Below are 25177 nucleotides of genomic sequence, written 5' to 3'. Positions count from 1 at the left end.
GAAGATTGTTGCATTTCACCCAGGGGCCATTAAGCCTTTCTATAAGAGATTGCTAATATGTTAAGAATTGAGCCGTGTGTGTGTGTGTGTCTGTGTGTGTGTGTCTAGAAAAATATATTTCCCTCTAAGACTGGTTGCCTTCTACTTTAAACCCCATCAAGTGTGGTGTGCTACTGCTGGAGATGAGGGGTGTGAGGACTGAGACGTCATGTGGCCATACTCATGGGTGAGGCTCGGTCCAAGCGTGTGGAGAGCGGCCGTGAGCATGGCACAGTTGAGTTGTGGAGGTTTTTGGCTGCCGGGGCTGGGTCCCTTAGGGCAGGGTGGGGCCTCGCCCACCCCCCTCTGGGGAGCCCTGAATGAAACAGCCTGGCACGGGGCCTGGCATCATGGCTCTGGCAGTGATGTTTTATTCTCTCTTCTGAGAGAAGGACAATGAGGGACATGAACACCCTGTTTTAAAATTTTAAGGCCACCAAGTATTATTAGTAAAACTAATAATGGAAAATATTAGTTATACTATAAGGGCATGGAATATAGAGGAATAGAGACGTTACTGGCACCCGCTCGAGTAAATCGACGAACAACGGGATGACAGTGATATAGTGATACAGTGATACTATAAGGGAAAATGCTAGCATGTGGCATTGGGTACTGCATGGCCTCCTTAGCGCCACCAGGGGCAGCCCTGGAGGTCCCGTGCATCCTGGAACAAAGAGCACCGGGTAGCCCTAGTGGTCCTCGCACCTTGGGCCACAGCCACAGCATATCCACAGGTCTGAGCATCGCACCTGGGCTGGGCTGGCTGCACCCCCCGAACACTGCCTCCTCCACCAAAATTTATTTTAAAACAGTGCAAGTAATGCTCAATGGCTTTATCGTTTACCATGCACAGGTCCCTCTGTCGCCCCAGTTCCTGTCTCCTAGTGAGGAGTGAGGGAGCATCAGCGACTTTCCTGACTTGGGGCCAGCCCAGATGGGGACACTCAGAAGTACCTCAGGCCGGATGCAACCTATCCTGGGTGTATTTAATGAGGCCAGACTATCGTTTGCTTTGAGACCTTTCCCTTTGGCATCACATGGCCCTCTGGGCATCGGGCTCAGAAACGGCGTCTTCATCCTACCTCTGACGGAGCATGCAGGCAGCCCTTGGGGGCGTCTCAGAGGGCTCGGGTGACAATTCTAGGCCTGCCTCCTTGGACCTGGGTCCAGTCAATGCCTTGCTGTGGATTCTGTGGCTCAGAGGGATGCACAGAGAGCTAACCTGCCAAAGTGCTCCCCGAGAGGGCCCTGTGCACAGTCCCTGGGGCTGGATTGTCTTCTAGGGTTCTCACCCACTAATAGATGGGATCACTGTATCACTGTATCACTGACATCCCGTTGTTCATCGATTTCCTCGAGCAGGAACCAGTAACGTCTCCATTCGTCCTAGCTCTGAGATTTTAGCAAGCGCCACATTGGAGGCTCTTTCAGGGTTAGGGGAATGAGAACCATCATTGTTACTGGGTTTTGGCATATCAAATATGCCACGTGGAGCTTGCCAGACTCTGCTGTGCGTGCAGGATACTCGCAGTAGCCTGCCGGGTTCTCCAAGAATGAGAACTAGACAATAAGCTTGGTATGTCTATTGGCATCTCTCTGTTTTCCTTTCTTTCTTTTCTTTCTTTCTTTCTTTCCTTCTTTTTTCTCTTTCTTTCTTTCTTTCTTTCTTTCTTTCTTTCTTCTCTTTGGGTCACACCCAGAGATGCACAGGGGTTACTCCTGGCGCTGCACTCAGGAATCACTCCTGGTAGTGCTCAGGGGAACCATATGGGATGCTGGGAATCGAACCCGGGTCGGCCATGTGCAAGGCAAACACCCTACCCACTGTGCTATCACTCCAGCCCCCATCTCTCTGTTTTCTGTTACCCTGCTGGGGCAATTACCACGTCCTACTTTTATCTGAAAGTCATCTTAGGCTAACCGAAAAGTCAGAAATGCACCCCCTCCTGCCGTGTCTCCAAGCTCGCACGCGCACAACCCCCGCGTGGAGAGCAGAGCGAGATGGGTTTGCACGCTCAGCTCTGCGCAGTCTGCCCGCTCGTGTGCTGGCTTTGCTGGAGAGACATCTTAGCGCATGTTTTCGGGCCATCTGTGTAACTTTTGTAAAAGGCCTCTTCAGATTCTTTGCCCATTGTGTGTGCCCCCCCGCCCCCACTTTGGATCATTTGTCTTTCTTTTTCTAAGGCTTTGCAGAGGTTCCCTATTGGCAGGGTCTTCTGAGCTGTCCCTCATGGCCTCGCTGGGGCATGACCCCAGCTGAACCTGGAGGTGGGTTCCTGCCGGCCTAGTCCTTCTCAGGGGCTTCCCCTTTCCTGGCGTGTGTGTGTGTGTGGGGGGGGGGGGGTCTGCAGGCAGAGACTTTGTCCTTGTGTGTTTTGGGGCCATGCCCGGCAGTGCTCAGGCTTACTCCTGGCTCTGTGCTCAGGGATCACTCCTAGCATGGCTCAGAGACCCCTGTGCAGTCTGAGGATCAAACCTGGGTGGGCTGCATGCAAGACCAGCGTCTCCAGTCCTGAGCTCCTCCTGGCCAGCTCACTCACCCCTCCCGCCTGGGGTGGGTGGGCCTTTGTCCACGTTCTCATCTTCCCTGGCTCCTCACAGGCTTCGCAGCATACTGGCTGGGCTGCTGAGGCCCAAGAGACACCAGCTGGCCCACAGTCCCAGCCTTAATCGGCAAGCTGGCAGTGGTGAAGAAGCCCAGCCCTGCGGGACGGAAGCTGCGGAAGGCAGGGCCGCGATTTTCTGCAATTCCCAAGGCCCCCACCCTCTCTCTCAGAGCTCTTCCTCCAGCCAGGGTGGGGGATCGGCGGTAATGGGTGAAGTTGGTACTCGCGGATGTTTCTCTCCCTTTGGCTCCAACACAGGGCTAGCAGCAACCTCGGCATTTGTAGTTACTCTGGATAAGGATGGAGGTAGAGCGGGGACCTCCTAAACTTTTGGTATCAAGGGAGACGCCACCTTTTGGATAAAAGTCCCCCCACGCCCTGCGGAGAGTTTAATCCTAAATTCCTCCCTGGCTATAGAGTTTCTTTTTCTTTCCCTTCTGCTTTCAAAACAAAACAAAACAAAACAAAAAACCTAATAGAAACAAAAAGAAGAAGCTGCACAGGAAATCTGCTTTAGAGAGTTTTTGTCAATGTCCTGAGCCAAGATGAGGGTGCTGGGTTTTGCGGGTCCCTAAAAGATGACAAGTGTGGCTGGAGAGAGGTGCAGGTGGGGGCAGGGGTGGGGTAAGGCGCCACACTCAAGGATCAGGAGGTCCCCCAAGCCAGAGGACGCTGGATGAGGGGTGAAGGCAGTGAGCCCCACCACCCCCGTTGGTGGGGTTTAAGAGGCTCCGTTTGCGGGGGCTGTCACTGCAGTTGCTGGAAACGACACTGGGGCAGGTAGGGGGCGCGGCATTTGGACTCCGCCTCCCTCAGGGGCACAGAAACCGCTGGACCAGGCGGGGGTCCAGCCGCACCCGCGCGTTCGCTTACACCTTGCTGCTTTCCCGTCCCCCAGGAGCCCGGCTGGGCTGTTTGCCCTCGAGTTCTGAGAAACCCTGCCTCTTTCCAATAAGCTCATCTTCGGGATGAAGGCACTGGGGCTGAGCTCTGCTTCCTTGAAGCCAAAAGGACTATAATTCATCCGGAGGCGTCTGCGCTCATCCTCCCCGCCCACTCGGCTGCTGCGCCCTGCGCCCAGATGCTGCGCCAGCACCTCGGACAGAGCCCTGCGCTAGGGCAGGTGGGAGGGTTGTAAGTGGAAACATTGTTGCCCAGGCTGTTCTAAGGAGCCGGCGGGGTTGTGGGGAGATGGGAAAATCCCATCCCCAGGCACAGGGCCACACACAGGGGCAACCGGGCGTTGGCTCAGCGAAGCGTCTCCGCGGCTGCCGGTGGAAGTTGGGGTGGGGGCGGAGCAGGAGGGAGCCTCTGAGTCTTTCTAGCAGGCAGGAATGAGGGAGAAGAGACAAGACTCCCGGGGGCCAGCTGAGGACTAAGGTCTCCAAATAGCCTGTTAGAAGAAATGGGAAGAATCTGCAGCCAAACGGGCAGGTCGCCCCCTGCTGTACCCACGGGGTCAGACTCTGCAGCTTTCCAGGGCGTCTGTGGGCTCTGGAGACCCTTGGGGTTTCTGGACACAGCCCTTGCTCGTGGACATTTGCATCTGCCCTCAGGCTGTCCAACCTCAGGTTCCCGCAGGTGCATACTGGCCGAGGCCCGGTGCCCAGCTACAGAATAAAGAGCACAGGACTGAGACTCTGTGTTGGGCCGAGTCCAAATTCTCTGGCAGCAGGAATCCCAAGGCTCCAAGGAGGTTTAATCCAATTTAACGCAATGAATCTGAAGATACAGTGGGTGGTAAGGGGCTCACCCAGAAGGCTGTGGGGTCACATGTGTCCTCATCGTGGGCCTCTGACAAACGCGGGGGACCCTGCCCCCCTGAGAGCCTTGGAGCTGCCCCTCCTGAGTCCCAACCACCTAGAATCCCACTGAGAAATAGAGAAGCAAAGGAGGTGCCATGACAGGCTCATAAAGAAGCCAGAAGAAGCTAGGCCTGGGTTTCGGTTCCAGAATTCCAGGAATTGAGAGCAGATACCTGGAATTGAGTCATGATTTGGCTATCCCAAAGTGAGATAGCCATGGTGAGGTCAACTAAGGGTTACCAATCAGATGCAGGTAGGGAAGCCTCCCCCCATATAACCCTTATGTAACTTTTATGCACCCCTTATGTAATTCTGACTTACAACCAATCAGCTAAGTACAGGTAGTGGAAAGCCCCTCAGATTGCTCCAAAAGGGTGGTCTGCAGAAAGTCCCTGTTACATAATGCTATGGTATAAAAGCCCCTCACTTTTGAGGCTTGGGGCCGCTTGTTCCATGAAGGCTGCCACTGTGTCTGTGAGCTGGATGAAGGCCCTAGCTTAATCTAGCCGAGCTAGCCAAGGAAGACCCTTTGCTTACTGCATCGCAACTTATCTTCATGTGATTGATTCCTCCGGGGAGATCTAGGCCAGTTTAACACCACTGCCTTAAAAGGGCGGAGAAGCAGGGGTGCCTGGTCTTCAAGCCCATGTTCTCCTTGGAACCGGTATCTCATTTGCTTCGTTCTGTCTCTCTGCCTTTTCCACCCTGGAGAAGCCCGAGTTCTCTCTTGAGTATGTATTTCCTCTCTTTCTGGCCCCTCACATCTTTCTGTGTTTCAGTAAAAACGCTCTTGCTTCATTAAAAAAGGAAAGAAAAAGAAACCAGTTTCTCAGTGTAGGATGACAAGAGGCAGTGATGGGGCTGACACAGAGACAGTTGTCAATAGGCCAACGAGTGGGAAAAGAAGGCCAGTCTTCCTATTGATTAGAGGTCATGCGTTTATCTGCTATTGATTAGAGATCAGCATGTTTACCTTCTATTAATCAGAGATTGGCATGTTTACCTGCTATTGATCAAACGTCAGCATGTTTACTTCCTTATTATTTCCTTATAGTGATGTAAGACTTTTTGTTTGTTTGTTTGGTCTTTGGGCCACACCCGGCAGTTCTGTACTCAGGGATCACTCCTGGCCGGATCGGAGGACCATATGGGATGCCAGGGATTGAACCTGATTCAGCAGTGTGCAAAGCACTCTTCCTGCTGTACTATCATTTCAGCTCCCTATTGATCAGATATTAGCATGTTTACCTGCTGTTGATCAGAGATCAGCACTTTTACCTATTGATCAGAGATCAGTACGTTTGTCTCCTATTAATCAAATATCAACACATTTTACCTCCTGTTGATCAGAGACCAGCACAATTATCTCCTATTGATCAGAGATCAGTCTTCTCTCACGCCAGAGAAACAAGCAGCAAGGATGTGGTGAGGGGTGGTCAGAAGTCTCCTGGACTCCTCAACGCGTGCGCGCGCGCGCGCGCACACACACACACACACACACACTCCATGCACATACAGATATACACGCGTTGAACAAACAACGATTCACAAAGTGGTTCGCAAACTCATTATACTCTTCAAAGATTTCCAGATTCCTACTTTCCCAGAAATAAGATTACTAGATTTTTTTCTTGCATTTTTTCTTTTAGGCCACACCTGTCAGTACTCAGTGTAACACCAGACTTTGTACTCAGCGGCTACATCTGCCTGTGCTCAGGGGACCATATGTGGTGCCAAGATTTGAACGGGATCATGGCTGCAGTCACATGCTAGGCAAGCACCCTAACTTTTTTTGGAGGCCACCCCTGGGGTGCTCAGGGATTACTCCTGGCTCTGTGCTCAGGGATCATTCCTGGTGAGCTCAGGGGACTAAAGAGGGTGATGGAAACTGAATCCAGGTTGGAGAAGCCCGTGTTCTCTCTTGAACATGTATTTCCTCTCTTTGCAAGACAAACTCTTTATCCGCTGTACTATTACTCCAGCCCCGAATGCCCTAACCTTTGTACTACTATGCCAGCCCTCTCTGAAAGTAGATAATAAAGATGATCTGTGAAGTAGGAGACAGATAAACACCATCCATGAAGCTGACCTGACCATGATTACTACACTGTTTGTCAAAGGGTTACTTGGGATATTTATAGCAAAAGGCTTGGGTGTATATTCTGTTTGGTTATTACAATGTGAGTGAAATACATAAATAAAAAGCTAGGCAAGAAGAAAAGGACAAAATGAAAATTAACCAAAAGCTTAAAAGAAAATGTGTTTATTGTCTCACCAAATCACAGTGGATGACCAGTAATAGGACCCCAGAACCTGATATAGCACCTGGAATTGGGAATACATACACTGTCTACTGTTGCTGGAACCCCAATTTCTGCCTGTCCTTCACTGACCCTCGGTATGGAGCCACTCGGCCCCTGCAGGAAGGAGATGGGTTCAGGGGGCTGTGTCTGCCATGTGGCTGGCCCTGGCCTCCCTCCACACATTTGAACAAAGAGCACAGGGACCACAGAGGGAGAACAGCAGGGAAGGCTCTTGTCTTGCACACAGCTGACCCAGGTTCAATCCCTGGCATCCCATATAGTTCCCTGGGCACCACCAGGAGGGATCCCTGAGCTCAGAGCCAGGAGTAAGCGCTGAGCATCACCAGGTGTGGCTCATCCACCCAGACCCAACAAACACATAATAAGCACTTGGTGGCTCTGGTGACCAGAGGGCTGCAATCAAGTGGAAATCAGGGGCATCGGTAAGCTGAGAGACCGAGTCTGCTGACCAAGGGGCTTTCGGGATATTTTGGAGAGAATCCAATTTTTGTCTCTTTCAGCTGCTGGTGGTTGCTCGCAGTCCTTGGCTTGTGGTCATAGCCCTCCAGTTTCTGTCTCATCTTCACATGACCTCCTCTGCCCTTACATGGGCCTTAGGGGTTACATTCAAGGCACTTCAAACCCACTTGGTAATAATGCAGGACAACGGTCCAGCTCAGCCTCTTTAACTGTATCTGCAAAGCCCTGTTTCTCCTTCCACGCAAGCAGATTCTGGGGGTTAGGTTTTGATTGGGTAGGGTGGATTATTCAATTGCACAGGACCAGATTTAGGGATTAGACAGGGTGGATGGTGACCAGACCTACCCTGGGCTCAAATCTTGGAAGCTGGATGTGATGGATGAGGTTTCCTGGAGGTAATGTGTGTGTGTGTGTATGTGTGTGTGTGTGTGTGTGTGTGTGTGTGTGTAGGTTCATGTCATTGTTTTGATCAGAAACTGCAGACAGGGTCGAGGAAGTGGCTCAAAGGAGCTTTGAATGTGGGATCCCCAGGTTGGATCCCTGGCACTGTGTGATCCACTGAACACCACCTGAGAGTGATCTCTGAGCATGGGGCCAGGAGTAGCTCATGAGCACTGTTGGATATGACTAAAACACATGCACACACTCATAACCACCTCTCATCCCCCCCCAAAAATGTAGGCAGTGGCAAAGATCTCCCTGCCGATGTTAGGAGAAGCTGAGATTTCCCCAGAGATGTTCTTTCCTTGGACCAAGGGGCCTCCTACCTTGAGAGCAAGTATGCTGGGGTCACGGGGGCATGTGATGTGGCTCCTGCAAAGCAGCAGTTGTGCCCCAGAAAGGCCTCCCGTTTGCCCAGGGTCTGGGTTAGTTCCAGGTTCTTGCTACCAGCCTGCTGTGTGACCATGTCCCAGAAGGAAGCTGGATGCTCCGACAGCACCATCATCCAGAACCCACTGCCTTCCTCCCCCCGACAAGATTTCACATTTCTTTCCCTTTTTTTGGGGGGGGGTGCACACCTGGTGGTACTCAGGGCTTACTCCTGGCTCTGCACTCAGGGACCACTCCTGGAGGTGATGCTGAGGATCCAATGTGGGTTGTCCGTGTGCAAGGCAAGCGCCCTTCCCACTGTGCTATGACTCTGGCCTCCCACTTCTGGCCTTAGGGGGCCGGCGAAGTCATCTCAAGGCACTTTGAGATATGATTTGGGGTTTCAGAGCCCCTGGTTCTCCCAGCAGTGGCCTCAGTCTCCCTCCTGGCCACCTCTTCCTGGGTCTCTCTGCCATCCCAGGTGGGCTTGGGAGTGGGGCGTGGGCTCAGCCCACTGACCCAGGAGAGCTCTCGGCGAGAGGCCACGAAGGGGAACCCCGTAAGCTCCTCCTGAAGATAATTGGAGCCGTGCTGGGTGGGATTCGTTGGCAGTCACAGGAGGCATCACTACTGTGTGTGTGTGACTTTGTATGCGCGAATGTCAGTGTGCAAATGTGTGAGTGACTATGAGAATGAAGGTAAGTGTGCATAAATGTGTGAGTAAATGTGTGAGTCAGTGTGTGACTGTGTACGTGAATGTGTTATGTGGGGGTGAGAGTATATGTGAGTGCACGTGTATCTGTAGTGTGAGCGTAGGAATGTTATGAGATAGAGTGTGAGAGTGACCAATGTGAGTAGGTGTGTGTGCGTGTGAATGTGTGTATGTGAGTATGGTGTGACTGTGTAAGAGTATGAATGTGTGATTGTGAGTATGCATGTGTGAGTCTGTATATGTGACTGTAAGTTTATGAATGTGTGTATATGTGTGTGTGTGTGTGTTCAGATGGGGTGGGGAGGACGGGGAGTTTGTGGGCTCCTTGGTTTCTGTGTGGGGCCCTGGGGGCAGGGAAGGCCATTGGGGAGCCCCTTTCATGGGCAGACCTAGCCCTGGGCTGTGAACTCTGACTTGGGGGGAGCTTCAGGCCCCGGATCATCTTCAAGCATGGAGGATGCTGTGCTTCTTTCCAGAAACTGCCGGGGTTTTCTCAATGCCTCTCCAGAACACCTCTACCCCCTAACAGTCTGGGATATCAGGGTCTCAGATCTAAATTTGGGGAGTATATATTTGAGTATCATCCTGACTAGTTCCTCCAAAGGTTTAACCTGATCTCTAGGGTGTGACCCGTCTGCTCTGATACCAGTGACCAGCAGGTGGCAGCACAGGCACGTGGAACAACCTTCAGGAAACCCAGGGTACAGGTGAACTCAGAAAAACCCTTGGCTCTGCGCCCTCCTCACCCCTCCACGACCCAGGCACTGACCCCCCCATGGGCATGAGTGGGACCAAGAGAAGAGAAAGATCCCACCTCGGGATGTTCAGCCCCAAGGAGCTATGAGGTGCAGGAATGCTGGCATTTGGGGGTGTGCCGAGGCTGGGGGGATGCCCCGTGGGTTCCCCTTTTCCTTCACATGGAGACTGCCGACATGTCCTGGGAACCGTTTCTAAGTCAGACCTGAGTGTAGTGAAGGAGACAATGGGGGGCTGGTTCGACGGTGCTCACAGGGTTCTCTGGTTATACACACCTGTGTGATCTTGCTCACAGCAGCCCATTTGACAGAAGAAGAAGCGGAGGTCCCAGGGGAAGTGTGAGTGTGAGTGAGAAAGAGAGAGAGGCATTCCCAGGGCTGGTCCCACCTATTGGTCTCCATTGCTGGTGTCACAGTGCAAGAAACAGCCCCTGGACTCCAGCCCATGGCAATGGCTCTGCACCAGCTGGAGGCGGACTTCTGGCTGAAGCAAGACCTTCTTCAGCGGCACACAGAGCTGCTCTGCGGAAACTGCCTATGGGCTGCCCCAGGAAGGCATAGTCTGCTCTCAGGGCAATGCCCGGGGCAAGGGAGGTGAGAACAGGGCCTGGGCGCAGCAGCTGGCCTGGGCAGCCTAGGACCAGAGTCTTGTTCCACTTCTGCTGACCCACTAACTGTGTGACCTCGGGCAGCCCCTGCCCCTCTCTGGTTCTCACAGTCTGGGGAATCCGCAAACTCTAGCATCAAACTCTCCTGGGGTCCTCACTGGGGTCGAAGGTCACACAAGGGAAAGCACAGCCCCTGGGCAGGAATGAAGCCCCAGAAAACCCTGGGCAAGGCCTGGCAGAGGGTCAGGCGGGGCGTCCCAGGACACATGCTAGTGCTGAGTTCGGTCCTGCGTGCACGGCTGCATGTGGGGGTGTCTCAGGTCCACGTGTGCGTGCCAAAGGGGGGCTGGCATGGGGCACAGAGGTCCTGCCCTGTGAGGACCCAAGCCCTCAGGCTGTGCTGGGGGACAGTGTCTGTGCCCCCGGCACCCGCTGCCCCCTGAGCAGTGTCCACCAGGGTCTGATCTCAGGACCCTCTTGGGGGGTCATTTATGCTCCCCACAAAGTTCAGGTCAAGTGAGAGGAGAGGAACAGGAACTCCTCAGCCCTGGGTGGACAGGCTGGGACTGACCCTTCCTCCCCAGGCTCCCTCTGCCAGCCAGGAGACTCATTCTTGGCCTTCAAGTTCCTGGGACTGAGGCATCTGCAATGTCCAGGCCCTAGGAGGGTGGAGAGGCCCTGGCATCTGCAGTGTCCAGGCCCTGGGAGGATGGAGAGGCCCTGGCAGTCACAGTTTCCAGGCCCCAGGGGGTGGAGAGGCCTTGGCATCTGCAGTGTCCAGGCCCTGGGAGGACGGAGAGGTCCAGGCGCTGTGCAGCCCTCCCTGGGTCTGATGGAAGCCCCCTGCAGGCCCACTGACGCAGGTCAGCCATGGGGAGGCTGTCTGGACTGGTCCAGTGCCAGGGCCAGCAAGCCTGTGTCCAGGCCAGATGGTGCTGGCAGCAGGGGGCGCTGCCCCCACCAGGCGGGGTCTCTTGGCCAAGCTGGGGCTGCCTGTCCTGCCTGGATGCCTCCCCCGCAACTCAAGGCCCCTAGGGGTTCACTTGCACACCCTGGGCCTGCAGAGCACAGGGTGGGTACAGGCTGGGGGGCTGCCCTGTGTGTTCCCCTTTTCCTTCACATAGAGACTGGGTCACCCCCTCATTCGCTCTCCTCCACCCCCGCATTCACCTCCTGTTCGTTTAGTTCTACATTCACCTGCTCCTTAATTCCTGCATTCACCAAAACACCCCTTGGGCAGAGAAAGGGACAGGGATCTCCCTGCCAAAGCAGCTAACATGACTGGGGCGACCAGGAAGCTCACACACACACATGCACACACACTCACACACACATTCACTCCTACGTGAGTGCTTGCTAGCACACATACATGTGCTTGTAATACCCACATACACGCTTGTACGCTTGTACCCACACACTCACAAGCACACAGACTCACACGTGCTCGCATCCATGTGCATACATGTGCACATGCGCAGTCCTCTCTTCTCCAATGGGCCATGGGAGCATGCAAGGAACGGGGGTTGGGGGGAATGCCTCACACTGGAGCTGTGGTGAAGCTGGAGTAGCGCGGCCACGTGAGCATGGGGGCAGCGGGGTCAGACAGACGCTGCAGGACAGGGCAGGGGCTGTGCAAGGCCAAGGTAGGAGCTGGGGGTGGGGTGGGGGTGGAAGGATCTGCTGCCTGGTTAAGTTCTGGAAGTGAATCCTGACTTTGCTTGAAGTCTGTTCAAATCCCGGGCCCTCTGTGGGCCTCGGTGCCAGCCCGGCTGTGTTTTGTGATGGCTCCTGACAGCCTAGCAAGCACAGAGCTGGGCCTGGGGTGTAGTGAATGTCTTTAATGCCTCGATCTCTCTCCGCTCCGTGGCTCCCCACCTGATCGTGCTGAACTGCGTGGCGGGGCGGCCGTTCAGAGGGGCGCCTGGGTGGATCTGCTCCTCTTCACGTGCAGGCCCCTTCGCTTGTGGAAGCCCATCCAGGGCATGCTGGCGTCCTGGGTCTGGGGGTGGGTGTGGCCCAGCTCCGAGGGTGGGGGCATCAGTGGCATCAGTGGAATGAGCATGGCCACAGGCATCAGCGGCAGCCGCTCGTCCGAGGCCCCGGCGGCATCCAGGTCGGTGTCGCTCCAGCCCTCCGAACTCTCCGTGGGGCTCCCCAGGCCGCTGGCTTCGTCCTCGGAGATGGTGATGATCTCGGCTGTATCCTCCTCCTCCAGGTTGTCGCCTGCAGCCATGGGCCGGTGCTCGGCTGAGTCCTCCAGCTCACTGGCCGGGCCCCTCCGCCCAGAGCCGGCTGCAGGGACCCAGCACTGGCTGACCGGGAGCCGGGCGGGGCACTTGGTTCTGACCTGGCCCGTCCAGAAGAGCGTGAATTCCTGGCGGCAGATGGCCACGGCCAGGCTGGTGAGCAGCGTGCTGGACACCAGGTAGAGCAGGGCGGGCTGGCCCATCTGCATGTGCAGCATGGCCAGGAAGGTGACCAGCAGCCCCACGGCGTAGGCCACGGTGCAGGCCACAAAGTAGACCTGGCGGGAGTGGATCTGCACGTCGAAGCGGTGGCAGTAGGCCACCAGGAAGCCGGGGACCACGATGTCCCCGAAGCCCAGGATGGAGAAGGGCTGATCGCACAGCGTGAGGGCTGAGAACCGCAGCCGCGGCACCTTGAGCACCATGGGCAGCCGCTCCTGGCTCAGGGAGTTGGTGGGGCCCGAGGCCACCTCCACCATGATGCTCGCACCTGTGCGGGTCAACAGCGGGGTGACAAAGACGAAGAAGACGTCGAAGGCCAGCAGGGCCAGCAGGAAGGAGGTACAGTTCCTGAGCGTGGGCAGCCGCACGCGTCGCATGACCAAGAGGCAGTAGGCCACGCCCAGCGTGTCTTGCAGCAGCCACGCCCAGCGGTCCTCGTTGCGGTAGGTCACCCAGAGGGCGGTCACCATGGCGCACAGGCCGGCCAGCAGCAGTAGCGGCAGAGGCAGGCAGGCACGGTGGCCGGGCAGGGCCCACTGGCACTGCTGCAGGGGCAGGCGACGCACCAGGGGCGCCAGGCAGCCGTAGAGGCCCGTGGCCGCGCCCAGGCCGAAGATGGTGATCATGACGTAGACGAAGTGGTCGTAGAAGAAGTAGAGCAGTAGCATGATGGAGCAGGACATGGCCACCACGGCGCCCGTCATGGCCGGGGAGAAGTCCACGGGCGTGTCTTCATCATATTCCTCCAGCAGCCTGGCCTGGGCCCCAGTGGTGGTGACAGCCGTGGCTTCAGTGTGGGGGTCACCACCGGGCCCCCCGCCTCCACCTCCTTGGGCCCGGTGCCGTTGCAGCCGGTCAGCTTCGGTCACACCAGCCCAGTAGCCGCCCACGGCCACGGTGCCCACGGCCAGGACAAAGATGACCACCATGTTGTAGTCGAGGATGGGCTCAGGGGGCGCATAGAGGGCCACGCGCACTGGGGCAGGGTGGCCACACGTGTGGCTGAAGATGTCCAGCATGTCGGCATAGCGCAGCACAGCCACAGGGATGGCCAGGTCAGGCAGGGCCTTCATGGGCTCCTGGGGGGCTCCTGGGGTGTCAGAGCACTGCTGGCCGTTGGCCCGGCTGACGATGAGCAGCCCGTGGGCGCCGTGGTCCTGAGCCAGCCAGCCCTTGGCGTGGAAGCTGCAGTTGCCTCTCAGGACCATGGCAGTGGTGTGGTGGAGGGGCCGGGGGGCACGGGCCAGGACCTGAGAGGAGGAGGAGGAGGAGGAGGAGGTCTCGCCCGGGCACCAGGAGGTGGTGGTGCCATCGTGCAGGGGCAGGAGTGGGGCGTGGCGCAGTTCTCTGGGCAGGGTGACCTGGTCAGAGCTGAAGAGGACGCAGTAGTCTTTGCTCCATGTCCCCGCCACCACATGGGCCACGCCATACTCCCCCTGGACCGTGGTGCGGGCCAGGAGGAGGAGAAGGAGCAGGAGGAGGGGTCCCTGGCATGCCATCCTCCTCGGCCACCTACCGCTGCCACATGCTGGGGAGGCAGCCTTCTCTCAGCCCCCTGGTCCCTTCACCGGCAGGCAGGGTGTGGCTCTTTGTCACAGAGCAGCGGGGCCACACCTATCAAGTCACAAAGCTGGGAGCCCGTGCCCAGCCCTGCCCGCTGGGGGCTGCCCCCCTGAAGGAAGGGGAAGGGTGTTGAGAATCTCAGCTGGCCCCATGCGCCCCTCAGCCACCTCTGTCCTCTGCTGCTGTTTAGCTGCTGAGCAATGAGACCCTTGCACCAGCACAGGGATGGCCCCCAGGACGCCAGGCAGTTAGTGAGCACTGAGGCTGGGCTTGTTATATGGACTCACTGCACCCCTACAACGTGGGGTCACTGCACAGTCGAAGCCTGTAGCTATGCATCATCCCTCTAGCTGTGGCCCCCATTGGTTCTGCATGACTGAAATGTCATTCCCTGAGGCAATGCCCTGGGGGTTAGAATGGCCCGGGGCTAGTTAGCTCTCTCCTTTGGCACATCTCTGGAGCTACCTGGACCAATCAGGTCCCTGAGCCAGCGAGGCCGCTTGGTGACCCTCTGCTCTCTTCTTCTGGCCCCTGGTCCTTGTCCTTCAGTTCCTGTGTCCGGCTGCCTTGGGTCCCCTAGGTGCCGTGCGTGGCCCTCTGAGGTGAGCACATCCAGCACTGGTGTCTCCAGTGTCTCGGCCTCTTATTTCACAGCCTTTTATTTTACAGTTCACGAAGGCACTTATCTATGGGCTGACTCTGGTTTAATCGTCAGCAGCCCCAGAACCCCGGCCTTCATATCTCAGATAGCAACCCCAATTGCTCTTCCTCTTCTCTTTTTCTGCCTCCTCCATGTCATTTGCAGTTCCCTGCTCCCTGCTCACCACTTCTTCATTTCCTCCTGGCCTCTCCTGGTCTTCTTTTGGCTCCTCCTCCCTTTTCCTTGCCATCTGCCCTGCTCTGCAGTGACCTGTGTACAAGCCCTGCCCCTTCGTTATTTCTGGTTATCCTGTTATCCTGGGAAAACCAATGGGGTAGCATATGTAAATGAGGGTGCTTGTGGGGATTGTGGGATGACCAATTAGATTGCGTATAACCTTAAGAGTGTTTGTAAAATGCTTATTTGCATATGCCCTTATGCAAATAAGGATTTTAGGACTGACCAATCAGATTCCATTTGTCCTTAAGAGGGTTTATGAGATACCTGCATTTGCCCTTAAGGCTTGTAAGATGATTCATTAGAAGTCTTGATTATCTGGTTCCCCGCCCCCTCAGGTCCTCTGTCCCCTCCCCCAGAAGGAGGTGCATTAAATGCTTTTAGGGATCTGGGGAGAAGGTCCATATTCCAAAACTACTTTTGGCTAGAAAGGGACATTGGTCTCTCCACTGGTCCTGTGATACCTGACACACCTGACACACCTTAGTCAGTGTCATGCTCTTATTCAACAGGCCAGCAGGGGGCAAGCAGGAGAGCACACGGGTGGGCAGTTGGCCTTGGAGGCTCAGGATTGTCTGGTCCAGTCCCGCCCTGGACCACCGTCTTGCTCACACCTGGTTCACAGCATTGACTGCCTGACTCAATTCAGGGTCTTGCACAATCATGAGAGCACGTTATTCTCGCTTTTGTGGATCAAACAGATCGAACGTTAGAACACCAACATTAAGTCCCAGCAACAAGCTCAGGTCTGAAATGCAGCGGAGGACAGAGGCTGGTGAGTGGACACTCATCGGGAGAACAGAGCCCGGTGAGACGGACAGTGGGTGCAGAGGGACAGGCAGCTCCTGGCGCTGCCCCTGTCCCCACAGGCACGTCTCTACATGCAGGCACTCCGTACCGTGATCAGACTCTCCCCAGCTACCGACATTCCAGCCAGGGTCTCCTTCAGAGCCTTGCTCTTGACAGATAAGTTTTTATCTTATCATTTATTTTGGGGTCTTCTGAGCTCAGGAGACTATAGGGCCCCTCGCTGAGATTCTCGGCTGACCGAGCTAATGATTCCATGCAAGAGTGTGAGGGTGCTGGAGATGTACTGGGGTTGCCCTAGTGGTGTTTGGGGGCTTTCAGGGATGTACCTGGCTACACTCGGGGTGCATGTGGTGTTGGGGCTGTGCCTTCACTCCAGCGCTAGCTCCTGGAACCCATGGGGAAGTTTTTTTATTTGTTTTTATAATTTGGGACTGCACCCAGCAGTGCTCAGGGCTTAATCTTGGTGGGACTTTGGGTTGCAAGGGATTGAAACTGGTCGGGCCTCATGCAAGGCAAGTGCCTTCCTGCTAGCCTATCTTTCTGGCCCAGTGGGGTTCTTTTTATTTGTTTTTTTTTATTAGTGAAACACCATGAGGTACAGTTGTAGATTTACAAATTTTTGTGCTTGGGTTTCAGTTATACAATGATCGAGTACCCATCCCTCCACCATTGCCCATTCTCCACTACCACTAATCCCAGTATCCCTCCCACCCCCCATCACCCCATCCCACCCTGCCTCTGTGGCAGGGCATTCCCTTTTGTTCTCTCTCTCCTTTTCAGTGCTGTGGTTTGCAAAAGAGGAATTGAGTGGCAATAATGTTCAGTCTATAGTGTACTTTCAGCATGCACATCCCATCCTGGGAGGATCTTCACAACCAATGGGGTTCTTTAAGACCAAGCAATGAGGGGCTAGAACAATAGTACAGCGGGGAGGATGCTTGCCTAGCATGTGGCTGACCCGGGTTCGATCCCCGGCATCCCATATGGTCCCCCGAGCACTGCCAGGAGTAATTCCTGAGTGCAGAGCCAGGAGTAACCCTTGAGTATAGCCAGGTGTAGGCCAAGTACAAAGACTAAGAGTTGGATGGTGAGGATCCAAGTGACAAGCATGGGGAAGCCCTGGAGGGATGCAGCCCCCGATGGCTGGGCTGGAAGGAGAGTGAGTTGGAGCAGCTGCGGAAGAAACGGTAGCGGGCGGGTTCCTCTGTCCAACAGAGTTATCTACTTGACCGAGCAATTGCAGGTGTACCCCAAAGAATGAAAGATGCGTTAGAAAGAAAATCCGTTGTGGAAGGTTCATTCTTCCAGTCCTGAACTGGACCCCTTGGCCCCATCCCGGGCCCCATCAGGAGGCTGGTGGTGGGTGGTCTATGTATTTATCTCTGCGTGAAGGGTAAGCCCTACGACTGCAGTGCCAACGGGCCTGGGGAATGTCCTGGAAAGGGAAGAAGCAGACCTGAAAGAACTTGTCAGAATCCTCCATCCTGAGGGGCTGGGGCCTAGGGATGACAGGAGGCAGTTGTGTGAGGGCTGTAGGGAGGACAGGAAAGGCTGGGTGGCTGGGTAGCTGGGTAGTGGGAATGAGGGCACCAGGCAGGTCAGAAAGTTCTGGAAGTGGGAAGTGGTGGCAGGTGGACTTTGTGAGGTGTCTTTAATGGGGTCCGCCATGGTTGAATGGGTCCATTCTAGCTTCTGAGCATTTTACATCTAAAACCAGATTGCCCTGTGCTGGATCAGGCCTCCTTGGACTACTGATCCAGCCACAAATACACAGGCACCCCAAGCAGGGCCTGCGCTGACCCTGGGCCCCGCTGCCCTGGACAAAGGATTCTCAAGCGACTCGTCACCAAAGGCGGGACTTCAGGACCTGTTTGTGGCAGTCTGCACCCCTGGCTGCTTTCCTGGCACTCCCTCGCCCAGATTCCAGGACCCCCAGGCCGGCCCTGAGTCCCTGATGTCCCCACCGCAGTACCCCGGATTCCCTAGTCCCACCCCAATCTCCAACCCCTACCCCCAATCCCCAACCTTTACCCCCTACAACACTGGTCCCAGGACCCTGAGCTCCTCCCAAGACCCATCTTTTTTGGGGGGGGGGGTCACACTCGGCGATGCACTGGGGTTACTCCTGGCTCCGCACACAGGAATCACTCCCAGCGGTGCTCGGGGGACCACATGGGATGCTGGGAATCGAACCCAGGTCGGCTGTGTGCAAAGCAAATACCCTACCCGCTGTGCTATCACTCCAGCTCCCCAAGTCCCATCTTGAGCCCAGCTCTGGGCCCTGATATTTCAGGCTCTGTGACTTGTAGCGTCCCCAGGTGCCTGGTGGGATAAGTTGTGGATAGACACTGGTGGAAAATGTCCTCAGAGTTAGGGTGTATCTGTACCTGCCCCCAGCCTGTCCCATCCCCCAGGCCCACCCAGCACCCCTTCCCAGCCCCACGGTGGCCCCAAAGGCTGAGCAGCCCCCGTGCCCCTGAGGCACCCTCAGATGAAGACCGACAAAGATGTGGTTGAAAGATAAATAGTGTTATTTACAGCGGTACCTTTCACCTCTCAGCCCACATCCCCCAAAACCCTGTCTGGATGGCAAAGGTCCAGAAGTGGGGGAGGGGTTAGTCCACGCTGGGGTGTGAGTGGTCTGTGAGTTGGTGCCCCATGGGCCACTATCCTGCTTGTCCATGTACTGCCCCTGCGGGGAGACTGAGGCTGGGCCCTGCGGGGAGAGTGACCGCCCCCAGCAGACTGGCTCTGACCAGGGCACTATCTGGCTATTGCTCTCAGATCATGGGTCACCCCCACACCCCATCTTCTCATGGAATGGGAAGCGACCGGGTGGGAGGTGGGGCACCGATGAGCGCAGCGTGGGTGCCGGGGGCGGGGAGTACTGGCCAGGGTACTGGAGCCCAGGGGACAAGGCAGCGAGGCAGGGCCCCTCCTGAGGTGGCGTGAGGAGGGTTGGGGGTGCGGGCTTTTCCCGGGGACCAGGAAATCACCAGGACACTGCCAGGGACTCCTGAACTCTCAGGCCAGGGCACCCCCAATTTCTGTAACTTCCGGTGAGGTTCGTGGACGCCTACCACTGAGGACAGCCGCAGGGACTGGGATCAGACCCTCGGGGGACCCTCCCTTCCTGGGGGGCAGGGACCAGGGCCCCAGAGCTGGCCCGGCCTCTGGCTCTGTCTGCCCTTGAGCATCTGTTCAGCGGGGACTGGCCAGGCCGTTGTGGGGAGCTGTTCCTGGGGCACAGGGTGTGGGGAGGAAGAGTCTCCCCCAAGCCTGGGGATCGGCCTCCCACCGGCTCAGACCGCTGTGGACTGCTTGATGCTGTGGAAGCTGACACGTGTGGGGGACGTGGGGATGGACATGGCGCGGGCCACCCGGGCGCGGATCGAGTGCTTGTCCTGCCAGCGGTGCCACCTTTTCCGGATGGCAGAGCGGACCTGGGCACAGAGTAGAGCCTGTCTGAGGACCGTGCACCCCAGGGCTGCACGACTCCAGGTGAAGGGTAGGAGGAGAGAGTGCAGGGGAGGGGGGAGGGGGCAGGGGGGATGGTGCATGGAGGGGACAGTGCACGGGGGGGGGGGACAGCGCACAGGGGGGCACTGTTTGGGACTCATCTGAGGCCACATTCACTCAGCACTGCTGCCCCAGACTCAGTTTCCTGTCTGGTTTACTTTTTAGCAGAACCGGGGCCCTCGCATGTGAGGCTACACCAGAGCTACTTCCCTGGCCCCTGCTTCTGGGGTCTAAATGACCCATTTCACAGACTCATTCATGAGACAGGTGTCCCCGGCCTACCATGCAGAGAGGTGGCTCATCCCCGAGCAGCACTGAGCAGGGGTGTAGTGAGGGGAGAGTGACCTGGGCAGGGCAGGGGGAGGAGCGGGGGGGAGGGAGGCCCAGCCCCGGGTCCCTGGGGCCCTTACCTCGCTGTTGAGAAAACAGTAGAAGACAGACACGAAGAAACCCTGGCGAGGGGAGAGAGGGCGAGTCAACGACAGCCGGAGGTGGGCGGACACGCTCCCGGGGCCAAGCGAGCAGCGTACCTGGAAGGACTCCAGGAAGGAGTTGAAGTAGATGAAGACCACGCGGGACACCTCGTCCTCACCAGGGTTCACGAAGAACAGCATGTAGGTGATGCCCAGGAGTGGGAGCAGCACCAGCGTGGCCTTCACGGCCTTCCTGGTGGGGGAGGGCAGGGATGCAGCCATGGGGCGGGGCCTGGGGGGGCGTGATCCCCTCCCCCATCGGGGCCACCTACCTGTACTGGATGGTCTCCGACGTGGTGGATGCCCGCAGCTTGGTCATGAGAATGCGGACGATGTTGAACAGGAAGATGAAGTTGATCTGTGGGTGCAAAGGATGGTGCCCCGAATCTGGCGTGGGGTGCCCCGTCCTCCCTCCAGCTTTATTACTGGAGTCCATCCCTGTACCTCCCCTCCCCCCTTTCTGGGGAAAGGGTTCCCTTGGGGGCACAATGGGCACAGGCAGCTCCTCCCCACCTGCCACACTCCTGTCCCCGCCCAGGTTCATACCAGCAGGACCAAGATCATGGGGCCCTGGTAGATGTAGTCGGTGTACACCCCGGGCCTTTTGCCAAACCAGCACCTAGAAGGGGGGTGAGAGAAAGGCAGCGTCTGGAGGTGGGTCAGTGGTGGGGAGAGGGTCCCAAGCCACACCGGAGAGACCAAACTGGACAACTGCAGAATGGGCAACACCTGGACCCTGAGAGGCCCAGTGGGACCAGACACTGTGCCAAGGTGGGGGTCAAGGGAGAGACCCCGAAGTGCAGCAGGTCTGACCGCACACCTCTGCTCCCCACCCCCAGTGTATGACTTCGTGCATGCACACCAGTGCAGTGTTGGGGGGGGGCGCCCAGCAGGTCCATGGGGAGCCGTGCACATGTGCACTGTGGCGCAGTGTCCCCTTGGAGGCCCGCGCCACACCTGTCCAGGGCCAGTGCCCAGATTCTCAGTGCTCCGCCCTCTGCCCCAGAACTGCTGGAACTTTCCCACAGGGGCTCCACGGGAGGGCTGGGGCGGGAGGGGGCACAGGACAGAGGGGATGCCCCACACGGCCATGCAGACCTGGTGCCTGGACCTCAGGAGGCGCCCACGAACAAGGAGCCGATATTTTAGGTGAAAATGCTCGACTGCTTTAAAGGTTGTCTCAAAAAGAGGAGCCGGAGTGGAGTCTCACCCTCACCCCTGCTGCTGCAGTATCAGCCTGTGACCACTAGGTGGCGGCCCAGAGCCATTGAGAACACACACACACACACACACACACACACACACACACACACACACACACAGTTGCTCAGAACACACACACCAGGGCTGTTCAGGTTTTCTAGCTCCTTTTACACACACACACACACACACACACACACACACACACACCACTGCCATTCTTTCTCTTTTCCCTTCCCTCATTTCACTCACACACCTGAACAAGTAATGCCCCTGGGGCATTACACAGACCACCCTCAGGTGTCTGTGACCTGCTCTGCTGACCAATGTCCAGAGGTCTTGCCCAAACATGCTCATCATATTCTAGACCCCTTGTGGAGACCCAGGACGGGGTGGCCCCCTCCCCTCACTGTGGGGGGCACTGCGTTGGAAGTGGCCAGAATCCCACTTAAAAGGTTCTAGAACAATACTGAAGGTGCCGCCTCTTACTTTGCCCCCATGCCTGTCGCCTTCCTCAGAGGTGCTCCACCTCGCCAGCACTAGGAGCACCCGAGCCAGGAGAAGCTCCCCAGGGCTGGAGCCATACCCCAGACTGCGGCGTCTACTCTCTGGGGGCTCAGCCCAGGACCCAGTTCTTTTCTAAGCCATGGGGGAGACTGTAACATTAGCACTGTGGCAGATCACTACCGCATTTCAGACGGCAGCTGGAGGAGCCCTGACACAGGATGGGTGTTGGTGAGCTCCCTGGACTCTTGTTTAAGTGCTCACCAATGGGAAACACCCCCTGTGCCCCAGACTCGTGTACCCTGTATGGGAAGCCTAGCTTTGCCTGACATGCTCGACCGTGCAAGGCCCGTCCTCTCCTCCACGCTACCTCCCTGGCCCCTCAAGAAGTTCACAGATGAGGAGACCACAGTGGCCAGCCCCAGCTCACAAAGCCCCACAGTGACAAAGCCACAAAGCAGATGCACCCCAGGACCGTGAGCAGAGCAAAGGTCCTGGACATGCTGTCCATCCCCCGCCCCCAGACAGAGCACCTCCACCTAGGATGCCTCGGGGCCCCTTTATCCATGAAGAAACTGGCCCTGGAGGACTCCAGGGGTTGGGAGAGGGTCCAGAGGGTCCATCCTTGGCCGGGCTGGGGAGAGGAAGCAGGGAACTTACTTCTCATTGTCGTAGTTCAGCTTCCCAATGACCCAGGCCACGATGATAGGGAAAGGCACACCTGGGCGGGGGGGGGGGGGGGGGATGGCCGTCACCCTCTGCACAGCCTCAGGACCTCACCTTGCAGCCTGCTTCTGCTCCATGTCCCGTGCCCCCCTGCCGCACCCCCCCGCGGGCAGCCCACCCCAGCCGATGCAGATGAACATCCACTTGCGCAGCCGGTCAGTGGAGTAGGTGAGCACGATGGCCGTGTGCAGATAGCAGCCCTCGGCGAACATCCAGAAGAAGTTGGTCACGTGGAAGTAGTTGTAGGCGGCGGTCACCAGCCTGCACCAGCCCTGCGGCCGGCCCCAGCCAGGTGAGCCTGTGTGGGGGAGGGGCACGGGCAGCCCCCCACCCCCAGCCCCTGCCCTCTGCCCCCAGGCCCCACTTCCACGCACCACGTTGCTCTGATGTACTTCCGGGCTCATGGTGAGCTGCACCACGAACCAGGTGGCGTTGCGCAGGATGAAGGCGGAGATTAGGTTCCAGTGGATGATGTTTCTCAGGCACCGGATGCTCCTGGGCCCGAGAGACCTCGCTTGCACCCGTTGGGCGGGTGGGGAAACTGAGGCTGGGAGCAGGACTCCCTGATGCCTCCAGGGCCCTTCTGCAGAGCCCTACCCTCACCCCCAGATCAAAGCTCCAGGGACAGAGAAAGCACAGCGTGGGGGGGGGGGGGCGTTTGCCTTGCACGCAGCTGACCCAGGTTCGATCTGGCATCCCCTATGGTCCCCCGAGCACCGGCAGGAGCGATCCCTGAGTGCAGACCGAGGAGGAACCCCTGAGTACCACCCGGTATGGCCCCAAACCAAAGAATAATAACAGAAAACTCCAGTCCGGCTCACTCGAATGATCTGGGAGCAGCAGCCCTGTGTCCTTGGAGGTGAGTCTTCTCCCAGGGGCACCCGCTGCCCCCCTCTCCCCTGCTCAGGGCTGGGGTGTCTCACCTGAGGCGCAGGAAGAGCACAAAGGCCACCAGGAGGGCCACCAGGGAGATGCAGTGGCCCAGGTAGTTGATGATGACGGCCGCATGGTAATGCACTTTGCTTTTCTTCTGCGGGGGAGAGAAGCGGCATGGTGCCCCCCACTGCAAGGCCCCCCTCCCCTGAGCACAGCCCAGCCCAGGGCTAAAACCCTGCCCAGCCTCTCGCCTCAGGCTGTTTGCCCATCCCCGAGTCTGTCCGTAGACCTTGGGTGTGGTCCCTTAGCCTCACATCCCCCCGTGGGCCCCCTCATCACAGAACGGGGCACCCCTCTGCCCTGTGCTCTAACCTCATGCCCCCACAGCCCCAGTTCTGGTGAGTGCAGACTCCAACCCTTAGGGAGAGCTTCCCACACCCCGTCTGGGGCTGCTCGGGGTCACCCCAGAACCTGGGCATGGGGGAAGGTGCTGAGGATGCTGGGGCTGACCGAGGGGCCAGCGGGCAGGGACTTTGGGTCTGGACCCTGGGGAGTGTTGGCCTTCTAAACCAGTAATGATGCCCGTTGGTCTCCACATCAACGGTCCAGCCCCAGGTGGGAGAGAGCGGCTGGCGCCCACACCCCACCCCCGCTGTGCTACCCTTGCCTGTGGGGAGGGACAATGGACTGAGCTGATGGCCCTGCCCGTGTCACAGGGCACCTTTGTGCCCAAACCTGCAGTCAAGCCTCAAAGTCCATGCTGGTCCATGCCTAGCCAGGAGGGGTGTTCCCCAACCCTCAGGCTGACCCCCCAGTGGAGAGCCAGCCCTGTCTGGGCAGTGGGTGCAAGAGTCTGGGCAGGAGGTGCTGACTGGGTCAGGCTTCAAAGGGTGTAGGGGACAGGGTGCTCAGCCACGTGCAGGGCAGGCTTATCACAGCCGGGGATGGCGAACCATGTTGTTCCTGGCACGGAGCTTCTCACTCAGCCCTGGCTGCCTGCTTCCCTTCTCTGGCCAGGAACTGTGATCCTGAGAGGCACTGGCCAAAAGACAGTCTAGGGCCACAAGGTCGATTCCTGGCCCTCCCCCCATGTATGCCACAAGCGCTATTGAGCATCTGAGCACAACTAAGAGAGCGCCACCCACAACCAAGTGAACACCACCCACAACTGAGAGCACCACCCACACCTGGAGGGGAGCACCACCCAAAACTGAGAGCATCACCCACACTCGGGAGGGAGCACCATACACAACCGGAAAGGGAGCACTACCCACAACTGAGAGCACCACCCATAACCCAGAGTATGTGGTCCCATCACAACAAAAGCAAAAGGAGAAGAAAAAGAACAGAGGACAGACCCAACAGGTTCAGACCATCCCGCTGACAGCGCCTCCCACTCTCCTTTCCCTCCCCAGCCGCCCAGAGACCCCATGGCTGCCCCATGAGGTCAGTGTCAACTCCCACCAGGACACCTCACAGGGGCTTGCGCTGTGGGTGCTGCCAGGTGGCGCTCCCTCTGTCCCGGTCATACCACCTGACTGTTGGGGTCCAGGATCGCCTGTACCCTGCTGCCCGGCACCCCCTTCTCAGCCCTGCAGCTTCTGGAAGGAAGCGCCAGCACCCCAGCACCTTAGCTGCTGACCCCCCACCCACCCCCCAGAGCCTGCTGCTGGCCCAGGGCGCAGCCTCACCTCCTCGTTGAGGATCTCCTGGCACTCGGAGTAGTTGATGCGGGCGGCCCAGCTGCCGTTAGCCAGGCACTGGCGGTAGCCATTGTCTGCAAGAGAGAGTGGAGTTGCCTCCTGGCCAGTCCCCGTCCACCCATGTCCCCCTCCTCCCTGCCCACCCATTGGCATCTCCCCACCTCCTTTCTGAGCCTGCGCACAGGCCTGCCTGCAGGGGGCCCGGGGGGTGGGGAAGCCAGGGGGAGGCCTGTCCCCTGACCCCGAGCTTCCTACTTCTCGGACACTGGCCAGGGCACAGGGGAGCCCAACACCTATCTGCAGGCCCCAGCACTGCCCTCTGAGCAGCACTGCCACG

At 57.6% G+C, this 25177-nt stretch overlaps 2 protein-coding genes across 2 annotated transcripts in view; both read right to left on the bottom strand.

The window, feature by feature from the left end:
- Window positions 1-12030: 12030 nt before the first annotated feature.
- On the bottom strand, window positions 12031-14088 carry SPPL2C (signal peptide peptidase like 2C). Its single transcript, XM_056127794.1, has one exon. It carries the CDS (start codon window positions 14086-14088, stop codon window positions 12031-12033), a length of 2058 nt encoding a protein of 685 aa, XP_055983769.1.
- Window positions 14089-18469: 4381 nt separating this feature from the next.
- The window catches only part of CRHR1 (corticotropin releasing hormone receptor 1), a 30215-nt gene continuing 23507 nt past the window's right edge, over window positions 18470-25177 (bottom strand). Inside the window, exons 4-14 of the mRNA XM_056127798.1 lie at window positions 24829-24914; window positions 23185-23291; window positions 22636-22756; window positions 22380-22533; window positions 22196-22256; window positions 20378-20450; window positions 20104-20189; window positions 19889-20024; window positions 19769-19810; window positions 19138-19282; window positions 18470-18531 (exon numbers count right to left, since the gene is read on the bottom strand). Of these exons, the coding sequence (XP_055983773.1) occupies window positions 19142-19282; window positions 19769-19810; window positions 19889-20024; window positions 20104-20189; window positions 20378-20450; window positions 22196-22256; window positions 22380-22533; window positions 22636-22756; window positions 23185-23291; window positions 24829-24914 (1007 nt within the window). The 3' untranslated portion in view covers window positions 18470-18531; window positions 19138-19141. The remainder of the gene's footprint in view (window positions 18532-19137; window positions 19283-19768; window positions 19811-19888; window positions 20025-20103; window positions 20190-20377; window positions 20451-22195; window positions 22257-22379; window positions 22534-22635; window positions 22757-23184; window positions 23292-24828; window positions 24915-25177) is intronic.

The sequence above is a fragment of the Sorex fumeus genome, unplaced genomic scaffold (assembly GCF_029834395.1).
Source record: "Sorex fumeus unplaced genomic scaffold, SorFum_2.1 ptg000063l, whole genome shotgun sequence".
In the NCBI taxonomy this organism is placed as follows: Eukaryota; Metazoa; Chordata; class Mammalia; order Eulipotyphla; family Soricidae; genus Sorex; species Sorex fumeus.
Note: the sequence above shows the minus strand (reverse complement) of the source record. Positions and strands in the feature narration are given on the sequence as shown.